At 47.9% G+C, this 19,796-nt stretch overlaps 1 protein-coding gene across 4 annotated transcripts in view; it reads left to right on the top strand.

Annotated features, from left to right (window-relative positions):
- The window catches only part of MYL4 (myosin light chain 4), a 36,129-nt gene extending 23,579 nt beyond the window's left edge, over positions 1 to 12,550 (top strand). For all 4 annotated transcript variants that reach the window (XM_065908619.1, XM_065908618.1, XM_065908616.1 and 1 more), the window contains exons 3-8: positions 3,057 to 3,084; positions 8,800 to 8,949; positions 10,539 to 10,712; positions 11,216 to 11,293; positions 11,875 to 11,919; positions 12,402 to 12,550. In XM_065908619.1, the coding sequence (XP_065764691.1) occupies positions 3,057 to 3,084; positions 8,800 to 8,949; positions 10,539 to 10,712; positions 11,216 to 11,293; positions 11,875 to 11,903 (459 nt within the window). In that variant the 3' untranslated portion in view covers positions 11,904 to 11,919; positions 12,402 to 12,550. The remainder of the gene's footprint in view (positions 1 to 3,056; positions 3,085 to 8,799; positions 8,950 to 10,538; positions 10,713 to 11,215; positions 11,294 to 11,874; positions 11,920 to 12,401) is intronic.
- Positions 12,551 to 19,796: the final 7,246 nt, after the last annotated feature.

Here is a 19,796-nt window from a genome sequence, read left to right as displayed (position 1 = left end):
CTTTCTCCCTCACTTGGAGCCCTCACTTCACAAGAGGTGTTGAGAGAGTTTTGGAGGTTGCATTGTTTGACAGGCCATCAGTTATGGCCCAGTGGTCAGGAGGCTGGTGTTCGACTCTCAGCCCATGTTGTCTCCTTTCCTCCTCACCTGCGCCCTTACCCTGGGCTTGGAGTAGGCAGTGGTCTGGCCCATCCCAGTCTGAGACCCTCTGTCTCAGCAAGTGTGGGGGCTGGGCTAGACTTCCTTGGCTGCCCCAGCCCTGTTCCCTCTCCGCTCCACCCTGCTCGCCTCATGCCTCCAAGGAAGGCTCCTCTCCTTGGAGCTGGTGTAGACCCTGCCTGCTGATTCAGTCATTTTAGGCCTCTCAGTTATCTGGCCCAGCTGCTTAAGGAATGGAACTGGGAGGGGATGGGCCATGGAAGGAGGGGGTCAGAGCCCCCTGGAGACTAAAACAGTTTTAAGCATTGGCACCAGAATGTAAGAGGTCAAGTGGCTACCGGTATGAAAAGCTATTAATAACTGGTTGGGAATGGTGGGCCCTTGGGATCTCAGCCTCAGGGCAGAGCTGGGGGGTTGGTGAGGAATCAGATCAACACTACAGCTCTGGGCCTGGTTCTGTGACAAAGAGGCAGGAAAGTAGCGCCCAGAACTCCAACTGGATGACCCTTCTTGGCCCTGCCAGGGTTCTTCCTAGTGCCCGCAGCCCTGGGGGACCTGCCACCGTGCCCAGAACTGTAGGCTTAACCTATGGTCATTCCAGCAAGGAAGCAGTTAAGCAGAACTGGCTTGGCCAAGAGATGGAGGCCGTTGCCCCACCCCTGGGCTTGGTTATGGGACACTCTGGGGAAACTGAGGCAAAGGAAAAGACCTTGAAAGTCCCTGAAGCTTTTCTAGGTCATATACCACTCCCTCTATGAGCAGAGCCTAGCAAGAAAAGCTGACTATCTCCCCCTTTAGGAAACCTGTATTTCTGATTAGTTCTGATAACATACTGTTCCTGTGGGTCAACCTACTCTGGACAAGAACTGCCTGCTGGTATCAACGGAGTGCCTTCTCTTTGGCCTATCACTTCCCCTCCATCACCCACCTTCCCCAATTTCTTGCCTCTGGTTGCAATTGTCTTCTCCATGTCTGGGTCTTCCAGTTCTAGGAGTTGTTGAAGTTGCTTTAAAGTGGAAAAAAATTAGGTATCTTTCTGAGGGTCATTTCTCCTCTTATACTTACCCAGTTCCTTTGCTTAGAAGGCTCTTTGCTCAAAGATAGAGCAAAAGTACAAATGAAAATAAACCAGACAAAGACAAATACTGCGTGGTAGCACATGCCTGTGGAATTTAAATAAAAATAAAAAGTCAAACTGGAGAAACAGAGAGTAGAAAAGTTGTTGCCAGGGGCCAGTCTGAGGATCTAATGTAAAAATGGTGACGACGATCAGTAATACCGTATTGTATAATTAAAATTTGCTAACAGATTAGGGGGCTTCCCAGGCGGCACGAGTGGTAAAGAACCTACCTGCCAATGCAGGGACATGAGAGACCCTGGTTTGATCCCTGGGTTGGGAAGATCCCCTGAAGAAGGCAAAGGCAACCCACCCCGGTGTTCAAGCCTGGAAAATCTCATAGAGGGGTTCATGGGATCACAGAGAGTCAGACATGACTTAAGTGACTTAGCACGGCACAATAGAACCTAAGTGCTCTCACAAAAATAAAATAGCAAATAAATAAATAAGGTGACACATGTATCAGTTAACACATGGGAGGAATCCTTTCACAACGTATACATATATTAAATCATCACAATGTACACTTTCAAAATCTTACTTTTGTCAATTATACCTCAATAAAGTAGAAAAATTTTTTTAAAAAGATAAAGCAAAAGTAAACTTAAGTCCAATGTGTGTGGTTATGACTATATATTCTGATGTTATGTTTTTATATTAATATCTCTTACATGTTTTCTCCTGGGACTTAAAGCATTGCAAAGTAAGACAACTGGCACCGTTCCTCAGAGGGTTCATTCAAGGCATCCTTTGCCCCGTTTAGGGGGTTTCTTTAGCTTTCTGGCCACCGTCACCCACACCTCTGGCAAAGCCCATCCTGGGCATAGCCAGTTCCTTTCCCAACACAGTGTAACCCCTCTCCTGCTCTCCTAACTCATTCTGGCCACCTTCAAGGGTGTTCATTAATGAGGTCAGCGTCGGATGGGCACAGAGCCGCAGAACCAGAACTAGGAAGAAGAAGAAGATGCTCCAGGATTGGTTTCCACACCAGCGGAGAGCGGATTTGAGGGGGTGGTGGTGATGGTGGATAAGGACCATGAAGTAACACACACGATGCTAAATTAAAATGATGACTCCTGCTTGTTCATTGTCATTCATCTTCAGAGCTTTCCACCTTCTTCTTTTGTACTCAGATTTGAATTTAGGGGAAGAAAATCCAAAATTTACTCCTTCTTGCAACAAATAATTTTTGAGTACCGACTCTGTGCCAGGTTTTTTCTTTCAAATTCCCTGCTCTGTGGGGACCCTGGTTTTAAAGAGGCATACACATAAAGGCATGCCTGGAAAACAGGAAGCATCCAGGGCTCGCCCACACTAGGCTCCCTGCCCCGGGGTGCCTGGGAGGGATGTGTGCTGAAGGAGGGGCTGGGGTGGAAGGGGGTGAGGGAAGGCTTCGTTGAAGGCGGTAGATTGAAAGTGTCAAGTAGAAAGGGGAGAAACCATTTACAGCTGCCAGGACGGAATTTACATTTGACCCAAAGGAATTATAATAGGGAGTTGTGTGGGCTCCGGAGTTATTCAGAGCACTTCTCTTTCCCTCTCACTTGGAGCCATCACTTCACAAGTGGTGTTGAGAGAGTTTTGGAGGCTGCGGTATTTGATAGGCTGTCAGCTGTGGCTTGTTCGTCAGGAGGCCAGTGTTTGACTCTCAGCCCATAATCTCCTTCCCTCCTCATCTGTGTCTGTGGCGGGTGACCCAGCAGCCCCGGAAGCCGTTTCTGCTTCTCACTGGAAGCCATTAGCAGTCCCAGCCCTGACTCCTCTGTGTTTCTCTCCACAGATAGACTTCACTGCTGACCAGGTCGAAGGTGAGTACTGATAAGTCCAGCACCCCCTCACCACACCCTCTCCATTGTGCCTCCTGGGGAAGGGGTTGTCATGATCACCATAAGAGTAATCATCACTGTCGCTGCCATCACCACCACCACCATCATCATCATCGCTAGCATCGCCATCATCACCGCCATCACCATCATTTCATCACCATCACCAGTGCAAACCTGTATTTGAGTCAGGGTACACAAAAGCATGACTGGAAAACAGTTATGCAAAATAGCAAGTATAGGGGATTCCCTGGTGGCCTAATAGTTAGGCTTCTGGGCTTTCACTGTCAGGGTTCAATCCCTTGTCAGGGAATTGAGATCCTCAGTGTGGCCGAAAAAACAATCCAAAAAACACCGTCACCACAAACAAATAAACAAAAACAAATAGCAAGTGTGGGTTTGCTCTTTGTTGACTGTTATTACTTAAGCACTGTACATGGATTAATTTATTTCTCACCACAACCCTATGAGGTAGGGTAGGGACCATCACCACCCCACTTTACAGGTGGTAAAACTGAGGCTCAAAGAGGTTGGGTGGTCTGCTCAGTCTCTCACAGATAGTTGGTGGTGGAGCCAGGATTCCAACGAAGGCAATCTGATTCCAGGCTTGGGTTCTGAACAGCTCTGCCAGACGGCCTGGAACATAACAGATGCACAGCAAAAAAAAAAAAATTTTTTTTCTTTTCTCTACCCTAAAATCTAAGATATTTAAAAGCCATCATTTCTGTTGCTGTTATTGAGAAGCCCTCCTTAGGCTACCAGCTCTCTCCCTCCACATCATGAAGTCCCCCTAGTGGTGGCAGGGCCAGCGGTGTCTTGGGGGTACCTTAGTCCACCTGTGGTCTCCATCAGCTCTTCTCTCTCTTTTTTTTTTTTTCTTCTCTATCTTTGATGAAGGCAATTTATTTTCTCAATGTCATGTAGATATTATTAAGTGTAGCTTCTAGATAAGCCCCTCAACCCTTCTTTTGTAGGATTCTGGTGTTTTGAGAATGAAATGTTTCATCTTGTGATATCTACTTTAGAGCCCCACCCTCACTGCAATTTATCCCTCTGTTTCCCTCATCAAATCACTCTTGAACAGAAAATCATACGAACTGGAAGGGACCTTGAAAGGTCACCCGATCAAACCCCTTGATTTTAAGCATAAGCTATATTTGAAAAATTAAACTAACACAAGCACATGATAAAAATTAGTATACTACTTAAAAATAAGTAATGAAAATAAAAATATTTTCCCCTTGTTTTCCTTTCATGCAGATCTGCTTTCCCCAAAATAATCATTGTTAACAGGTCTATGTATCCTTTGATAAAAATATGTCATGTTACACCAGTATGTATGTGTAAAGTTTGCACAGATTGAGTCCTATGGTGCATACTGTCCTGCATCTTTCATTTAATATACATTTGGGTTACAATATATAACATAGTATTTATTATTTAATTATCTATTTAAATATCTTTTTTATATTGAACACAGAAACAGTTCTACCTCATTCTTTTAAACCATTGTATGGATTCTCACACATGGATGTACCTTTTAATCCAATTAGCTCATATTTCTAGACCTTCAGATTATCCCCAGGTGGGGGAAAAATCATCATGCTTTCCCCAGGAAACTTTCCTAGCAATGAGTCAAAGGATACGTGCATTTTAATATATTTATTTTTTATTTTTAAAAATTAATTAATTAGGCTGCCTCAGGTCTCTGGGGCAAGCAGAGTTTTTGCAATGTATTGCAGGATCTTATGTGATAGCTCACAGACTCTTTAGGTGTGAAGAGTGGGCTTAGCTGCTCCTTGGCTTATGGGATCTTGGGGCTTCCCAGGTGGCGCTAGTGGTAAAGAACCCGCCCGCCAATGCAAGAGACGTAAGAGATGCCGGTTTAATCCCTGGGTCAGGAAGATTCCCCTGGAGAAGGAAATGGCAACTCACTCCAGTATTCTTGCCTGGAGAATCCCGTGGACAGGGAGCCTGGTGGGCTGCAGCCCACGGGATCGCAGAGTCAGACACAACTGAGTGACTAAGCACATACATATGGGATCTTAGTTTCCTGACCAGGGATGGAACCGGCATCCTGCATTGCAAGGCGGATTCTTAACCACTGGGCCACCAGGGAGGTGTCAAGTCTACATGCATTTAGAATTGTAATAGTTATTGTCAAGTTTCTTCTCCCAAAAAGCCAGTTAACTCACAAAAAGGGCATGATGATGGCAGATGCATTTTGAATCTAGTGAACTAAATCTGACTCCATTTTTGCATTATTCTGTTGACACTAACTTTCTGTCAATAGTCTGGAGTGCTGTGAAATTCTTAAAATTAATTTTAATGCATTTTAGTTACATATATGGACTTCCCAGGTGACTCAGTGGTAAAGAATCTGCCTGCCAATGTAGGAGACACGGGTTCGATCCCTGGGTCAGGAAGATCCCCTGGAAATGGAAATGGCATCCCACTCCAGTATTCTTGCCTGGGAAATCCCATGAACAGAGGAGTCTGGCAGGCTACAGTCCATGGGGTTGCAAAAGAGTCAGAAATGACTTAGCGACTAAACAATAACAAGTTAAATTTATACTCATTGTATATACAAACACAGTGGTACCCGGGAAGACTAGAAAATCAATGATAAAAATTTTTCATTTCCCAAGTGAGAATCCTGGTCAAAGCCAACTGGGACATCTGGCTGCCTCTTTTCTCCATGAAGATTTTCAGGGCTGGGAATTAACTGATCCCAGCCTTTCATCCCTCTGACTTTGAAGGTGTTGTTCCTTAGGTTGGATTTGAATTGTTTCTGTTTTGATTTTGTTCCCATCTCTTCCTTTGCTCTTTGGTGAACCTGAAGATGATTTTCTTCTGTTTTGCTGGAAAGAACATGATTTGGAACCAGGAGACTTGACTATTAGCCCTAAATCTGCCGCTGGTGTCCATGCGACTTAGGGCAAGTCACTTTTTTAAACCTGAATTTTCTCCTCTGCAAAGTGAAGGTATTTGATTCTCTTCAATTCAGAAATTCTGTGATTCTTTTCAGCATTCTCTAGATAACCTCTATCTATTTGAGGATAGTCATCAAATCCTTTCTTAGCTTTGTAATCTCCGGGTGATATAGCCCCAATTTCTTCTATTTATTTATTTATTTTTCTCATAGGAGCTGGTTTCTAACTCCTGACTTCCTTCTCTGGTCCCTCTCCAGATTTCCATATCCCTTTGGAAAGGGATCATCAGCATTGCTCATTGCTCTAGCAGGCAACTCGCTACTATAGAACTTTGAGAAAAAGTTTCTTCAGAGACCATGAATGTCATCTCTCATATTCCTTGAGATCACTGGGATAGTTTTCCCCCTAGTTGCACTCCTGGATTTCAGTGTCGGGTTTTTATGTGTGCTCCAGCCTTCCCAGCAGGCAGGAACATTCACTGGGACAACAGCCCACTTCCTCCTCCACCTCTCTCCTCACTTGTTTTCCTTAGTAGTTGGCTGGAAGTCACATCTGCAGTGGCCTACAAATGAGGATAATAATACCTATAGTATAAAGTTTTTGTAAATATAGATGGGGTAATTCATGCAAAGTTATCAACTCAGAGGCTGGCCCACGATAAGTGCTCGAACCATAGGTCATCATTCTTATTATTTTCCTCTTGTTCAATCTTCCTGTTAAATATCATTCTTTTATGTGGAGGTTGCATCTTTAAGTTTGCCCTCACTCTTCTGAGCGCAAATTAGAAGTTCCAAAAGCCTGAGTGCAGGTTCAACTACCATATTTATTGGACAATGAATTTGTGCCAGAAGCCATGTTAATAGCTATACATGTTAAGAATTAAATTCTTCTAACAAAACTGTGAGGTCGGTGCTATTCCTTTTGACAGAGGAGGAAACCAAGGTTCAGTGAGGTTATGTGGCTTGGCTAAGATCACACAGTTAAGTGTTAAAATTGGGATTGAAGTCAGTGAGAGATTATTAACAGTATTGTTGGGGAACTGACAGAGTTAAGATTTTTTACATGTGCTATTGTATTTTATTTGAATGTAATTTAAGGATCCTATGAGGCAGGTGCCATTTATAAAAGAAGAGGTTTATAGAGGTTAAATATTTACTTGCCCAAGGTCACATAGCAAGTAAGCAACGGAAATGGAATTTGAGCTCAATTATTTAGTAATTTGAAAGACATGCGGTTTTATCTCTTTGCAATTCATACAAAGTCTAATAAAGAGCTGCAGGTAAATGTCTTGGGGAACCTGTTTTGATATGTGGAATGATTTGTAAATAATCCATATGCCGTCTCTGAGGAAGTAAGTGTTTCTAAAGTACTTAGAGAGGATTAAAAACAGCTTTTCTCCTAAGTAGTTCACACATTCTTCTTAGGTTTATATTGTTAATCCACTTTGTAAACCGCTTCTTCATGGGTAGCACAAGGATACTTCAATGCCATACCCAGTCCAAATTATCCCCGGTAATGATCTGGTTGAACCCAAATTGATGAGGAATTAAGGTTGTTTGCAAAGGGCCCAGGAGTGCCTTCATTCAGCCTGGCGCCTTGGGCTCCTGCACTGGCATCTTCTGTGAGCCTGGCTTCAGAACTAGAAATATAATAATAACCGCTTGCCTTCTCTGGTGGCACTGGTGGCAAAGAATCCACCTGCCAATGCAGGAGATGCAAGGGACGTGGGTTTGATCCCTGGATTGGGAAGATCCCCCGGAGAAGGGTATGGCAACCCACTCCAGTATTCTTGACTGGGAAATCCCATAGACAGAGGAGACTGATGGGCGACAGTCCATGCGGTTGCCAAGAATTGAATGTGATTGACTTCACATGCGCACGCATGCGCGCGCGTGTGCGCGCGCGCACACACACACACACACACACACACACACACACACACACACACACACACACACACACACACACACACACACACACACACACACACACACACACACACACACTGTTAGCCAAGTCCCTTACCACGTGCTAAACACCACACTTGGAGGGTTTGGTCATCCCCCCACAGCCCCAACAGGTGCACACTGTCATTCCACCGTAGAGCTGAGAGACAGAGGGCCCACGGAAGTTAGGAGCTTGCCCGAGGCCACCTGTGGGTCAGGGGCAGAGCTGGGGTGGGTTGACTGTCCAAGCTTGTCACCTTGTCCAGCCTGAGAGCTCCCTTTCAGCCTGGGACAGGCTGTACTGTTATTGGTTGACTTCTGAATGGGTCTTATCACTTTGCAGAGTGGCTCCACACACTGCTGCCTCCTTTGGCACTCAGCTGGGAGGGTCAGGTGAGGACTGACTCTTGGTGTGTTTGCTTAAGGAGACTGAGACCCAGCCCAGCTTACTCTACATTGATTGGCAGAGCCAGGAGGAGAACCCAGGAGTCCTGACTCCTGAGCCAGTGCTTTTGAATTCCCTGGAAAGATGAGTGGATGGGAAGGGCAGAGGCAGGGGAGACATCAATTGATGTGACAAGTGGTTGCTGGAAGAGATCCCAGGCCCAATTCTGGAACAGGTCATGGGGGTTCCAGGATACTTCTTTAGTTGTCAGAAGATGGGGTGGGCATGGGTTCCAGGGAGGGGCTGGTGTGCTGGCTGCAGAGAAATATTTTATCAACTCCGTTGACCTGCTCTTCAACAAGGGTAGAAGCTGATCAGCCCCTAGTCACTGCCTTCGCTTGGCCCCAGGGGGCTGCAGTCAGTCTTTTCTCTGCAGAGTTCAAAGAGGCCTTTTCGTTGTTTGACCGGACCCCGACTGGAGAGCTGAAGATCACCTATGGGCAGTGTGGGGACGTGCTGCGAGCCCTGGGCCAGAATCCCACCAACGCCGAGGTGCTTCGTGTCCTGGGCAAGCCCAAGCCGGAAGGTCAGCCTCCCCTCCCCACCCCTGGGGCTCTCTCCTTTCAAGGCCAACCTGCTCGCCCCAGGTAACCTGCCTCCCATTGCTAGAATGACCCGGAAACATCTGGCACTTGGTCATTCCTCAAAAGAGTGTGATCTGGGCTTGTTCTCATTTTCTCCATGAGGGTGGGAAATCCTGGGGAGCAGGCACGACTTTCTACTGCTTCAGTGTCTTCCTCTGATGCACAGGGTGCCTGGGACATGGGGCAGAGGGGCTGGGAGGGAAACTGGGAACTGACCATCACCCCCACCTCCACCAGAAATTGTGGGTGAGGGATTACAACACAGCTATGTCCTGTGACCACCCTGAGTTGTATCATGGATAATGTGTTTCTGATAATACAGCACTGAGATTGCAAATTATTCATTTAATATAAGTTAGAGCAGACGCAGGCTCAGCTCTATAATGATGCCTGTTTCACTGGTTTGCATTGGATAGGTTTTGGTGAATGGGGGTTTAGAAAGTGGTGCAAGGGGTCCCATTTGTGAATGTCATCTGTCACTGTGGCAGTCAGGCTAACAGCTGCCCTAACACATGAGTCCTTCTGAGGGGCCAGGGCTGGGCAGACCTGGGCAGGAGCCCTTAGCCAGGGTGGATCATTTCTAGAGATTTCCTGGGCCCAAATTGGGGCCTTCCTGCCCTCTTCCTTGGTTCCGGGTCCTTGCCTTCCTACTCTTGCTGGAGAAGACACCAACAATGGTGAAGGATGTGGCTCAGAAAGGACCAGAGGACTAGGAGCCTGCCCGTGTCAGTAGAGATTCTCAGAGGGCAAAAGATATTTGGGTCTTTTCATTGTGAGCGGTTTCTGGGTTATAAAGGAAAGCAATGCCTGCCTTGGGATACTTAAAAATGGTTTTACCTCTATGAAAGTAAATTTTTTTGTTTTAAACTTTGGTAAATATTCAAGAGTTTTTATTCCAGGTTTCTCATCTTTTTCTTACGGTGTAGTAGGAATTCTTTAAATAATTATCCATTGCAATCTGTAGTTTAATAACAGAAATTATCTTTTGCCAATTTCTTCTTGCAGTTTATAGCTTGTCAAAAACACAAAAGTAAATCAAAGCTTTTAACACACAACAATGTGGGAGAAAGGTGCTAGTCATTATTGATTCAGACTTGCTACAGGTGGTGGGGACTAGGGAGGGGACTCAAATTTGGAGTTGTGCAAAGTTTTCTTTTTGCAGTCTTGTCAGTTTACCCATGAGACTGGGAGTTTGTCACGTGTCCGAGGTCTAAGTTGTGAACGTGAGAACTTGGAGCCCCTCAGATCCTGCCGCTGCCCCCTCACCTCCCTGCCCCCCTGGCCGCCTGGAGTTCAGAGGTCAGGGTGGAATCACAGGTCCCGGCTCATTTCACTGAGAAGGGTGCCCAGAGCCAGCTCCTGCTGGGCTCCCGGGGCTTCATGCCCTCCAGGATTCCTGACTGGGGGCCCCACCCAGAAGTGACGGCAGCTGAGCTCTGGGCTAGCCTGGCAGAGCCCGATGACACCTCTCCCGAGCCTCTGCTCCCCTCGAGCTCATGTCGAATTCCTTTCCTTGCTGGTCTGCCGGAAGAGATGAATTCCAAGATGCTGGACTTCGAGACCTTCCTGCCCATCCTGCAGCACATCTCCCGAAACAAGGAGCAGGGCACCTATGAGGACTTCGTGGAGGGGCTGCGCGTGTTCGACAAGGAGAGCAACGGCACGGTCATGGGCGCTGAGCTTCGCCACGTCCTTGCCACCCTGGGTACGTACGCCAGCCAGGCAGGGGCGGAGCCCAAGGGAGAGGAGCAGAGGATGAGGAGCGCCTGAGCAGCGTATGTTGGGGAGACGTGGGGCTCCCTGTGTCCTGAGTCTCACGTTCTGGTCCAAGCCCGTCTTCCTGGGTTCTGTAGGTACCATTGTCCCCAGCTGGGTTTGCTCAGCAGGGTTGGAAGGAGACGAGAGCAGGCTGGGAGAGCAGGGGTGCGGCCTGAGAGGTGGGATCCAGGGCCCCTGTCCTTGTCTTTGCCTCTGTTGCTAGGGCCTTCGTCTGCTTACCCACTGGTGGCTGTAGGCAGAGGGAGAGACCTTGGGGGCTAGGAAGGGTCTGAAGACCTTGACTCCACCTTCCAAAGCCTTGGGGGAGGTTTGGTTTGACCACTCGCTCGATCCAGGAAGTCCCGGGCCATCAGACTCAAGGGGCTGCTTGGGTTTGGCCAGTCGTCCTTTGCCCATCTGTCACTAAGTGCCCACTGTCTCCCACCCCAGGAGAGAAGATGAGTGAGGCTGAAGTGGAGCAGCTGTTAGCAGGTCAGGAGGATGCCAATGGCTGCATCAATTACGAAGGTATCAGCTCATTCTGCACTTCCTCGGGCAGCCAGGGATGCGGTGGGGTGGGGTGGGGTGGGTACAGTTCAGGCCAGGAGGGGCTGCAGAACAGAACAGATGCAGGAGCTAGAGGATATGTGTACCCCATGGTCTTTGGTGAGCTCCCAGTTGATATTGTTCTTTTCCCTCCTGGGAGTGAACATCACTGTGTAATGGAAGGAGCATGGATTTTGGAGATAGCTCTGTGATATACCAGCTGGGTGATCTTAAGCAAGTCGCCTACCTTCTCTTAACATTGATTTTCTCATCTGAGCAACGGGGTGATGCTGGCCCCTTTCCCAGGGTTGCAGGGATTGGCAGAGATAACGTAGCTCATTTCATCCATGTCTGGTATCAGCACAGAGAGTGTACACAGAGCAGTGGTTAGTTCCTTTCCTTTCTTCCACCTTCTCCCCATCAACCCCAAACAGGAAAAGGGATCATAGTCTGAAGAGAGGGTGGTGGGAAGGTTTGCGGTCAGGTGGTATAGACCAGGGAGGAGGGGTTTAAGGGCCCGAGAGGGGCCAGGTGACGTGGGTGTTTTCCATCTTCTTTCTCAGCCTTTGTCAAGCACATCATGTCTGGGTGAAGCAGACCCCTCCAGGGTGAGTGCAGCCCACCCCCCCGGGGGGGGGCCCAGAGCCACACCACATGCCCTAGAGCTCTTCTCTCTGGTTGGACCCCCTTCGAGGACACTGCAGGAGACCAGAGCAGTCCGGCCCCACCCATCGCCCCTGCATTCTTAGTGCTCCTGTCACCTCCCCTTCATCCCTTCCTGCCCTGCCCCCAGCCTCCTTGGTCTTTGCACCCAATCTTGACCCACCAGTCACAGCCTCCTGCCTCTTCCGGGATCTCTCAAGGCCAGATGAATCGCTCAGGTGGGGCTTCCTCTGTAGGCTTCTGGCTGTGAGGAGCCAGGTTGCAGGTGGAAGAGAACGTCCCGGGCCTATGCCCTTGACCCTGTTCCACTTCACCCCCTTCCCTGAGCCCCTCCGGCCTTGGTGCTGGCTGGTGGGGTGGGGCCATCATCAGGAGCTGGGGTGTGGAGGGGGAGGTAAAACCCTTTCCATCTCACGCTCTCTTTCAGGTGCCTGGCCCGGGGCCTTAGCCCAGGTGAGTTACCGAGAGGCCCAGAGTGACTGAACTGGAGCTGGAGTCCTGGACTTTCCCCTGCATGGCAGCCCTGGGGACTCCAAGGGCCCACAGTCCTTGCCATAAATAAACAGCTTCAGCAAGGCCGGGCCGAGATCCCAACCAGCCTTTGAGTTGTTTATTAAAGCAAATTAATTCGTTAAGTTGGGTTTTTGTGAGTGTGTGTGATAATGTCACCTGAGGCCTCTTGCATATTCCTCAGAAGAATAAGCAGTATCTTGCAGCTGGGGAACATGGGCCAGGGCCCAGGGAGCTAGAAACAGGAGGGTCAGATCGTGAGCAGAAAGTTTTGGAAGGGTCTGTAGTCTGAGGAGCTGTGATCAGGAGGAGCTTCATTTCCTTCCAAAGCTCACTCTCTACCTTAGGTCTGTCCAGGTGACAAGCAGAAGGAGCCCTGGGAATACCAAAGGATCCTCAAATGGTCCTTGCTCCCTCCTCTTCTTTAAAAAAAAAATTGTGGTAAAACGCACATAACATATGGGACTTCCCTAGTGGCTCAGATGGTAAAGAATCTGCCTGCAATAGAGGAGACCCAGATTCAATCCCTGAGTTGGGAAGATCCCCTGGAGAAGGAAATAGCAACCCACTCCAGTATTCGTGCAGCACATAATATAAAAATTTCCATCTTAACAATTTTTAAGTTTTCGGTTCCGTAGTGATAAGTGTGTTCACATTGGTGTGTAGCAAGTCTCCAGAACTTTTTCATATTAAAAAATTGAAACTCTATATCCATTAAACAATAAATCCCCATTTCCCCCTCTCTCCAGTCCCTGACAACCACCATTCTACTTCCTATATCTATGAATTTGACTACTCTAGATAGCTCATATGAGCAGAGTCATAGTGTATTTGTCTTTTTGTGACTGGTTTATTTCACTTCACGTAATGTCTTCAAGGTTCATTTGTGTTGTAGTAAGAATTCCCTTCTTTTTTAAGGAGGAATAGTGTTCTGCTATATGTGTGCAGGCACCACATTTTATTTATGGTTCTTGTAACTTTTTTTTTTACCACGCCACATGGCATGTGGGATCCTGGTTCCCTGCCTGGGGATCCAACTTGCACCTGTCACCTGCACTGGAAACTCAGAGTCTTAACCATTGGACCACCAAGGAAGTCCCAGTCCTTGTATCTTCATATGGGCCCTTTAGGTGTCTCTTCCCCTGAGAGCAAGGCCCCTGATGCCTGATTCAACCCTGCTTATTCTGGGCATCTCACTGACTCCCTGGCCACACCCGGGACTCCATACAGGACTCTGCACCAGGGCTTCAGAGGGAGAACAGACCTCAGGCTGGGCAGGCAGGGGTGTGGCGGGAGGCAACTGGGAAAAGGAGAGACAAGAAACCAGAGATTGAGCAGAAGGGGACAGACCAGGTCATGAAACTAAAGACACGCATATGAGCAGAACCCCTCTGGATGGGGGTCCCCACATCCCTGAGAGCCCCCGAAGGTGGATTAGATCCTCCTCCTCACAGCCTTTCTGCTGCCCTCTCAAGGCATCCAACTGTAGAACTTTGTCAAACATCCTTATAAATCCAGCGAAGGCTGAGATTCCATGAGCCCAAAAGGGAAGTTGTCATGGGAAACTGAGAACCATGAGCCCAAACTCAGCCTTCTCAGAATTTAAAGTCTGGTTGGGAAGATGAGACCAAGGCCCATGTATACCTTTTCTTCTGTGAGGAAGGGGCTCCAGTGATGGGAGAGATCTGTTGAATCATAAAACTTGAGATCTCTATGTAGTTGTGATAGGGGTCATTGACTCCAGTGGTTTTCAAACGTGGTTGTAGCTCCATAGCCTTTTAAAAAATTGTTTATTTACTTATTTGGCTGTGCTGGGTCGTAGTTGTGGCTATTACCATTTGTGGGCTCTTAGCTGCAGCATATAGGATCTAGTTCTCAGACCAGGGATTGAACCCAGGCCCCTTACACTGGGAGCAGAGTTTTAAACCACTGAACCACCAGGGAAGTCTTGGCTGCATAGCCTTTTACTCAAACTAAATTCTGTGTAGAAGTCAATGCATGAACTGAAGGGAGCAGGGATTCTCCAGCTGAGGAGGTGAGGGATGGATGCCTGTATCTTGAGCTGCTACCTGGGTTCCTTAGAGCACAACCAGAAGACCACTGACTGAGTCAGACCAGCTAACTGTAAAAGTAAGGAAATGGCTCCTTAGGGGAGACTTGATTCACCCAAGGTCACAGCTAATGACCCATGAACCCAGGTCCCCAGAACCCCACATTTTCCCATTTTTCGACACACATCAATCTGCCTTGAAATTTTTTTCAAGTTAGGCTCTTGGGAGCTTTCTCTTGTATTATCCCTACCATTCTGCTTGATCATTTTTGGCCTTACTTATTTCTCCTTTTAATTTTTGTTTATTTTATTGCCAGATAATTTCAGATTCCCAACCAGGGATTAAACCTGGGCCATGGGAGTGAAAGCCTGGAATCCTAGCCTCTAGGCCACCAGGGAACACCCCATTATTTCTCCTTTTCAATTAATTAATGAAGATTTTTATGTGGACCATTTTTAAAGTCTTTATTGAATTTGTTACAATACTGCTTCTGTTTTGTTTTGGCTTTTTGGCCATGAGACATGTGGGATTTTAGCTCCCCAACCAGGGATCAAACCCACACGCCCTGCATTGGGAGGTGAAGTCTTAACCACTGGACTGCCAGGGAAGTTCCTGGTTCTCCTTTTGAAGAGTCACCCTCCCGGACTTGAAATGCCAGCATTCCTCCTCGGCGCTGGGGCCTTGTCGGGTTTTCCTCACTCCTTTTTCCTTTCTTCCCTCCCACTTCCCCTCCCTCCCTTTCTTTCTCCATGAAGTATTTATTGTCCACTGTAAACATGTAGGAGGGAATGGGGCCAAGCTCCCCATGATTTAAAAACTGAAAGTGTTCTCCCCTCCAAAGTCGATTACCGTCCAGTCAAGCAAGGACATGAGCATCCAGGGACTCACCAGAGAATGATCACCTCACAGCAGACCACCAGCAGGACAACTTCCGGCCACACGCAGCGCGATTTCCAAGGGCCCCGCGCCAAGAGGAAGTGAGCTGTGAGCGGGGTGATCTTTCTCAACGGGCTTTAAGTGAGACCTTCGTGGAAGAGATGACACGAGGCTGGTCCTCAGGTTCCGGAAGGAAAAGGGCAGGAGAGGGGGTCACAGACTTACCTGACGGACCTTACTGAGGGCCGGCCGTGTGAGGCACTGGCTTGGGCCTTGAGGAGACACTGGAGCGGGCAGACACCGGCCCTGCCCTCATGGAGCTTACAGTCCAGCGGGAAGACAGACATTCAACAGTGTGATCATGCGACAGATAACAGCCAACACTTACTGAATGCAATATCAGTCATGATTATCTTTGGCTGTGGATTACGGAGACTAAAAGACTGGTTTAAAAGACACAAAAGTACGTTTTCGCCTCCCACTGAAGTCCGGAGGTTGGCTGTCCAGGGCTGGTATGGCAGCCGTTCTGCGCAAAGTTCTTGGGCCCAGACTCCTTTTATCCTGTGACATTGCACTGTGACACCTACTCACAGTCCTGATGGCTGCTCCGGATCAGCCACCTCGGCTCCTGAGGGGATAGTTCTGGAAGCATTTCCTACTTGGTGAACCTCCTCAGGAACTGGTATGGCTTGCCGGGCTCTTTATGGTATTCGGCTTACTCCTTTGAAGACACAAGAACCCTTGTGCTCCTAGTCACCTTTCCCCCGCCCTAGCCTCCTCCTCAGCTTCTCTGGTGGCTGAGATGGTAAAGGATCCACCTGCAATGCAGGAGACCCAGGTTCAATCCCTGGATTGGGAAGATCCCTGGTGAAAGGAACGGCAGTCCACTCCACTATTCTTGCCTGGAGAATCTCATGGGAGAGCCTAGCAGGCTATAGTCCGTGGGCTCGCATGACTCAGCACACACACACAACCTCCTTCTGGCCGGCCCATCAGTAAGGCTCAGCACTCGTCCCATCTGGGAAGAGGTATGGGGAAGACTGACCCATCTGCAGGATTTTCTTTGAATGGACTGACTTCCAATACTTCAAACCAGGACTCAGACCATGTCTTGGTCTGCTTGGGTTGCTAGGACAAAACACCATAGACTTGGTGACTTCAGTAACAGACATTGATTTCTCAGTGATTTGGAGGCTTGGAGTCTGAGATCAAAGTGCAAGCATGATTGGGTTCTGGTAAGGCCTCTTTCTGGCTTCCAGGTGGCTAATTTCCTGCTGAATCCTAACAGAGAGAAAAAAGGGGAGAGAAAGAGAGCAAGAAAGAAAGAGACAGAGACAGACTAATCCTATTATGAGGGCTCCACTCTCAGGACTTCACCAAAACATGATTACCAAGGGCTTTGCCTCCAAATACCATCACACTGGAGACCAGGGGCTTTACCATATGAATTTTGGGGGACACAGTTCAGTCCCACAGTGGACCATGTGACTTACAGGAACAGGACTGCGCCCCCTGTGGTTCGTTCTCTCACCCTGCAGGCTGGCTGGCTGGACTTGAGAGGGTGGCACCACAGGAGGCTGAGTAAGGGTGGGAGGAGGAAGGAAGGGGTGTCCCAGCTCTTGGGTGGATTCAAGGAAGGCTCGAGCCTGGATCTAGACATGGCATCATCCTGACAGGGTGATGGCAAGTGATGGACATGGGAAAATCGCTTTTGTGGAGCACAGAGGATGACTGGATGTACCCATAGGCTGGGCATCGTGCCTCCCAGAGGTTGGTACAGGAAACACGGCCTCCAGTGCAACTACCTTCCCACCCTAAACCCTGCAGACAGATGCTGAGGAGAAAGTTTTATGGTTCAGTTCAGAGAGGATGGGGCGTTTCCTTTAAAGTTCCCATTGCCGGAGGGAATGAGCCAAGGCAAGGGTAGGGAGGAGAAGTAATGCTCTCGTCACTCAGCTACTTTCCTCTGCGGCGTTTATTAATGAAGTGCCATCAGGTGTTTGGTTGGTGGCGCAATACCCACATCACACCACTAGATGGCATAATTGCAACAGCCACGCTTCCAAAGGACTCCCAGGAGTGAGAATTCCAGGAAAGCTGATTCCCACCCTGGGCTGAAAGGAATCCTTAGAAATCACTTAGTCCATCTCTATGTTTTCAGAAAAATGGAGGTTTTATTCATTTTCAAGGACTCACAACTATTAGTAAGCTTCCTTCAGGACCCCCTCAAAGGTTTTGCAGCGAGGGGACAGACAGAGGACTCTGTTTTGGACAGGTGGAAACCGGGCATCTAGACCAGTTTGGCTCCTAAGATACACACACACTCGGCTTCTGATCCACAGGTTGCAAAATAAGGAAGTCGATTAGATCATCTTTAATGTCCTTTCCAGCTCTCTGATTCAGATCATTTGGAATGCACCCAAGTACTTCCTATACTCAAATTCAGTCCAACTCTAGATCAACTCTAGTCTTGTTTTATTTCCACCCTCACTGTGTATATGTGTTTAGAACCTTAAGAGGCAGAAAGCATTCATTCAAAATAACTGCAGAGTGCATAGCTGCAGGTGTTTTGGGAGTCACCTTCCAAAAAGTGGTTCCAAAAGCAAAGTCACTCATAGTCTTTCACTCCATGAGTTTGTACTCTACTGAAGTAAGAACGATCTACAGGTGAAAAGTTATAAGACAAAAATAGAAGAAAGGACACCAGGCAGTGTATATCTAAGGACTGAGGGAGAGGTATGGTATCATAGCACTTGGATCTCAGGGAATGGTCAGGGAGGGCTTCATGGAGGAGGTGTGGCAAGCTTGGATGGGATATAAATAGACAAGGATCTGGAGAGTGCGATTCCTGACAGGACGCCTTATTTTTTCCCGGCTATAATCACGCGCATGTGTGCTCAGTCGCTCAGTTCTGTCAACTCTTTGCTACCCTATGCAGGCTCCTCCGTCCATGGGATTCTCCAGGCAAGAATACTGGAGTGGGTTGCTATGCTCTCCTCCAGGGGATCTTCCCAACCCAGGGATCAAAACTGACTCTTCCGTCTCCTGCATTGGCAGGCGGATTCTTTAGCACTGTGCCACCTGGGAATACCAGAGTCTCTGCCTTTTAGGATTTGCATAAAAAGAAATAAAGAAGGATAAAAGAAGAGTGAGAAAAGTAACTGGAGAATGGGATAAGAGGCAGGGAGAAGGAAGAAAGACTGAGAAAGGGGGGAAGGGTGAGCAGGGATCACACTGGTGTGAGGTGCAGCTGTCCAGAGATGGAGAAGCAAAGTTAAAAAAATCTAAAACTAAGGTGGGAAAGTGCTCATTCTTTTCTCCCCTGATCTTTCAGAGTCACAGAATCATAAGTTTTCAGGGTTAGAAGAGATCTCTAATCCAAACCCTTCCATAAAAGCCTTGTAGAAGTCATCCAGTGTTCACTCGGATACCCACTATGACAGGAGACTTGCTACCACCCATGATAGCCCACTCCATTTGGGAAAAACTCTAATTGATATTCTTCTTAATAGGAATCTGACATTTACATCCCTGAAATTTCCATCCACTGGTCCTGGATTTGTCTTCCAAAGTGACCTGGAAAAGACCTAGAACCATTCCCCACGACAGAAGTTGGCATTTGCTCTTTCTCAGCTCGGCATCTTCCAGCTGGTGCTTGTTCCACATTGAGATTCTCAAATCCATTTCATGTGGCCAGTTGCTGTCTAATGTGTTCTATCCTGGGATTCAGTTCCCTCTTGGCAGTGTAGTTGGCCACTTCAGAGCTGGAAATTAATCTTCTTGGCGGAAAACATGGAGCTGAGGTCAAACAGAGGTTGGTGAACTCTGCTAATGTCACTCATGCAGTACCGAGGACTGTGACCTTTCTGTTCTTCTTGCTCAGAACTTTAGTGTAGCAAGTTTTTGTTAATTTTGAGATTACAAAAATTTCAGGGACTTCCCTGATGACCCAGTGGTAAAGAATCCACCCAGCAATGCAGAAGACCCGGGTTCAATCCCTGGTACGGGAAAATCACACATGCCGCAGAGCAGCTATGCAGCTGGGCCACAGCCCAGCCTGGGAGCCACAACTCCTGAAGTCCGTGTGCCTAGAGCCCACGTTCCACAACAAGAGAAGCCGCCGCAGTGAGAAACTCACGCACTGCAACTAGAGAGTAGCCCCTGCCTGGCGCAACTAGAGAAAAACACTTGCAGGGACAAAGACCCAGCCCAGCCAAAAAAAGAGAATTCAGTTCACTTGGGATTTATGGCTTCTTGGCCTTGTGGTCACAGCTCCATGCGACAAATTTATGTTCATAATAAGCCCTTGGCTGCCCCTCCTTCCATCTATTCTGGATAAGAACCCTGGAGAATTATCTTTCCTCAGCTCCACCAGCCTTTTCAGA

This window comes from Muntiacus reevesi, chromosome 18 (genome assembly GCF_963930625.1).
Source record: "Muntiacus reevesi chromosome 18, mMunRee1.1, whole genome shotgun sequence".
In the NCBI taxonomy this organism is placed as follows: domain Eukaryota; kingdom Metazoa; phylum Chordata; class Mammalia; order Artiodactyla; family Cervidae; genus Muntiacus; species Muntiacus reevesi.
This window is presented reverse-complemented; position numbering and strand designations above follow the sequence as displayed.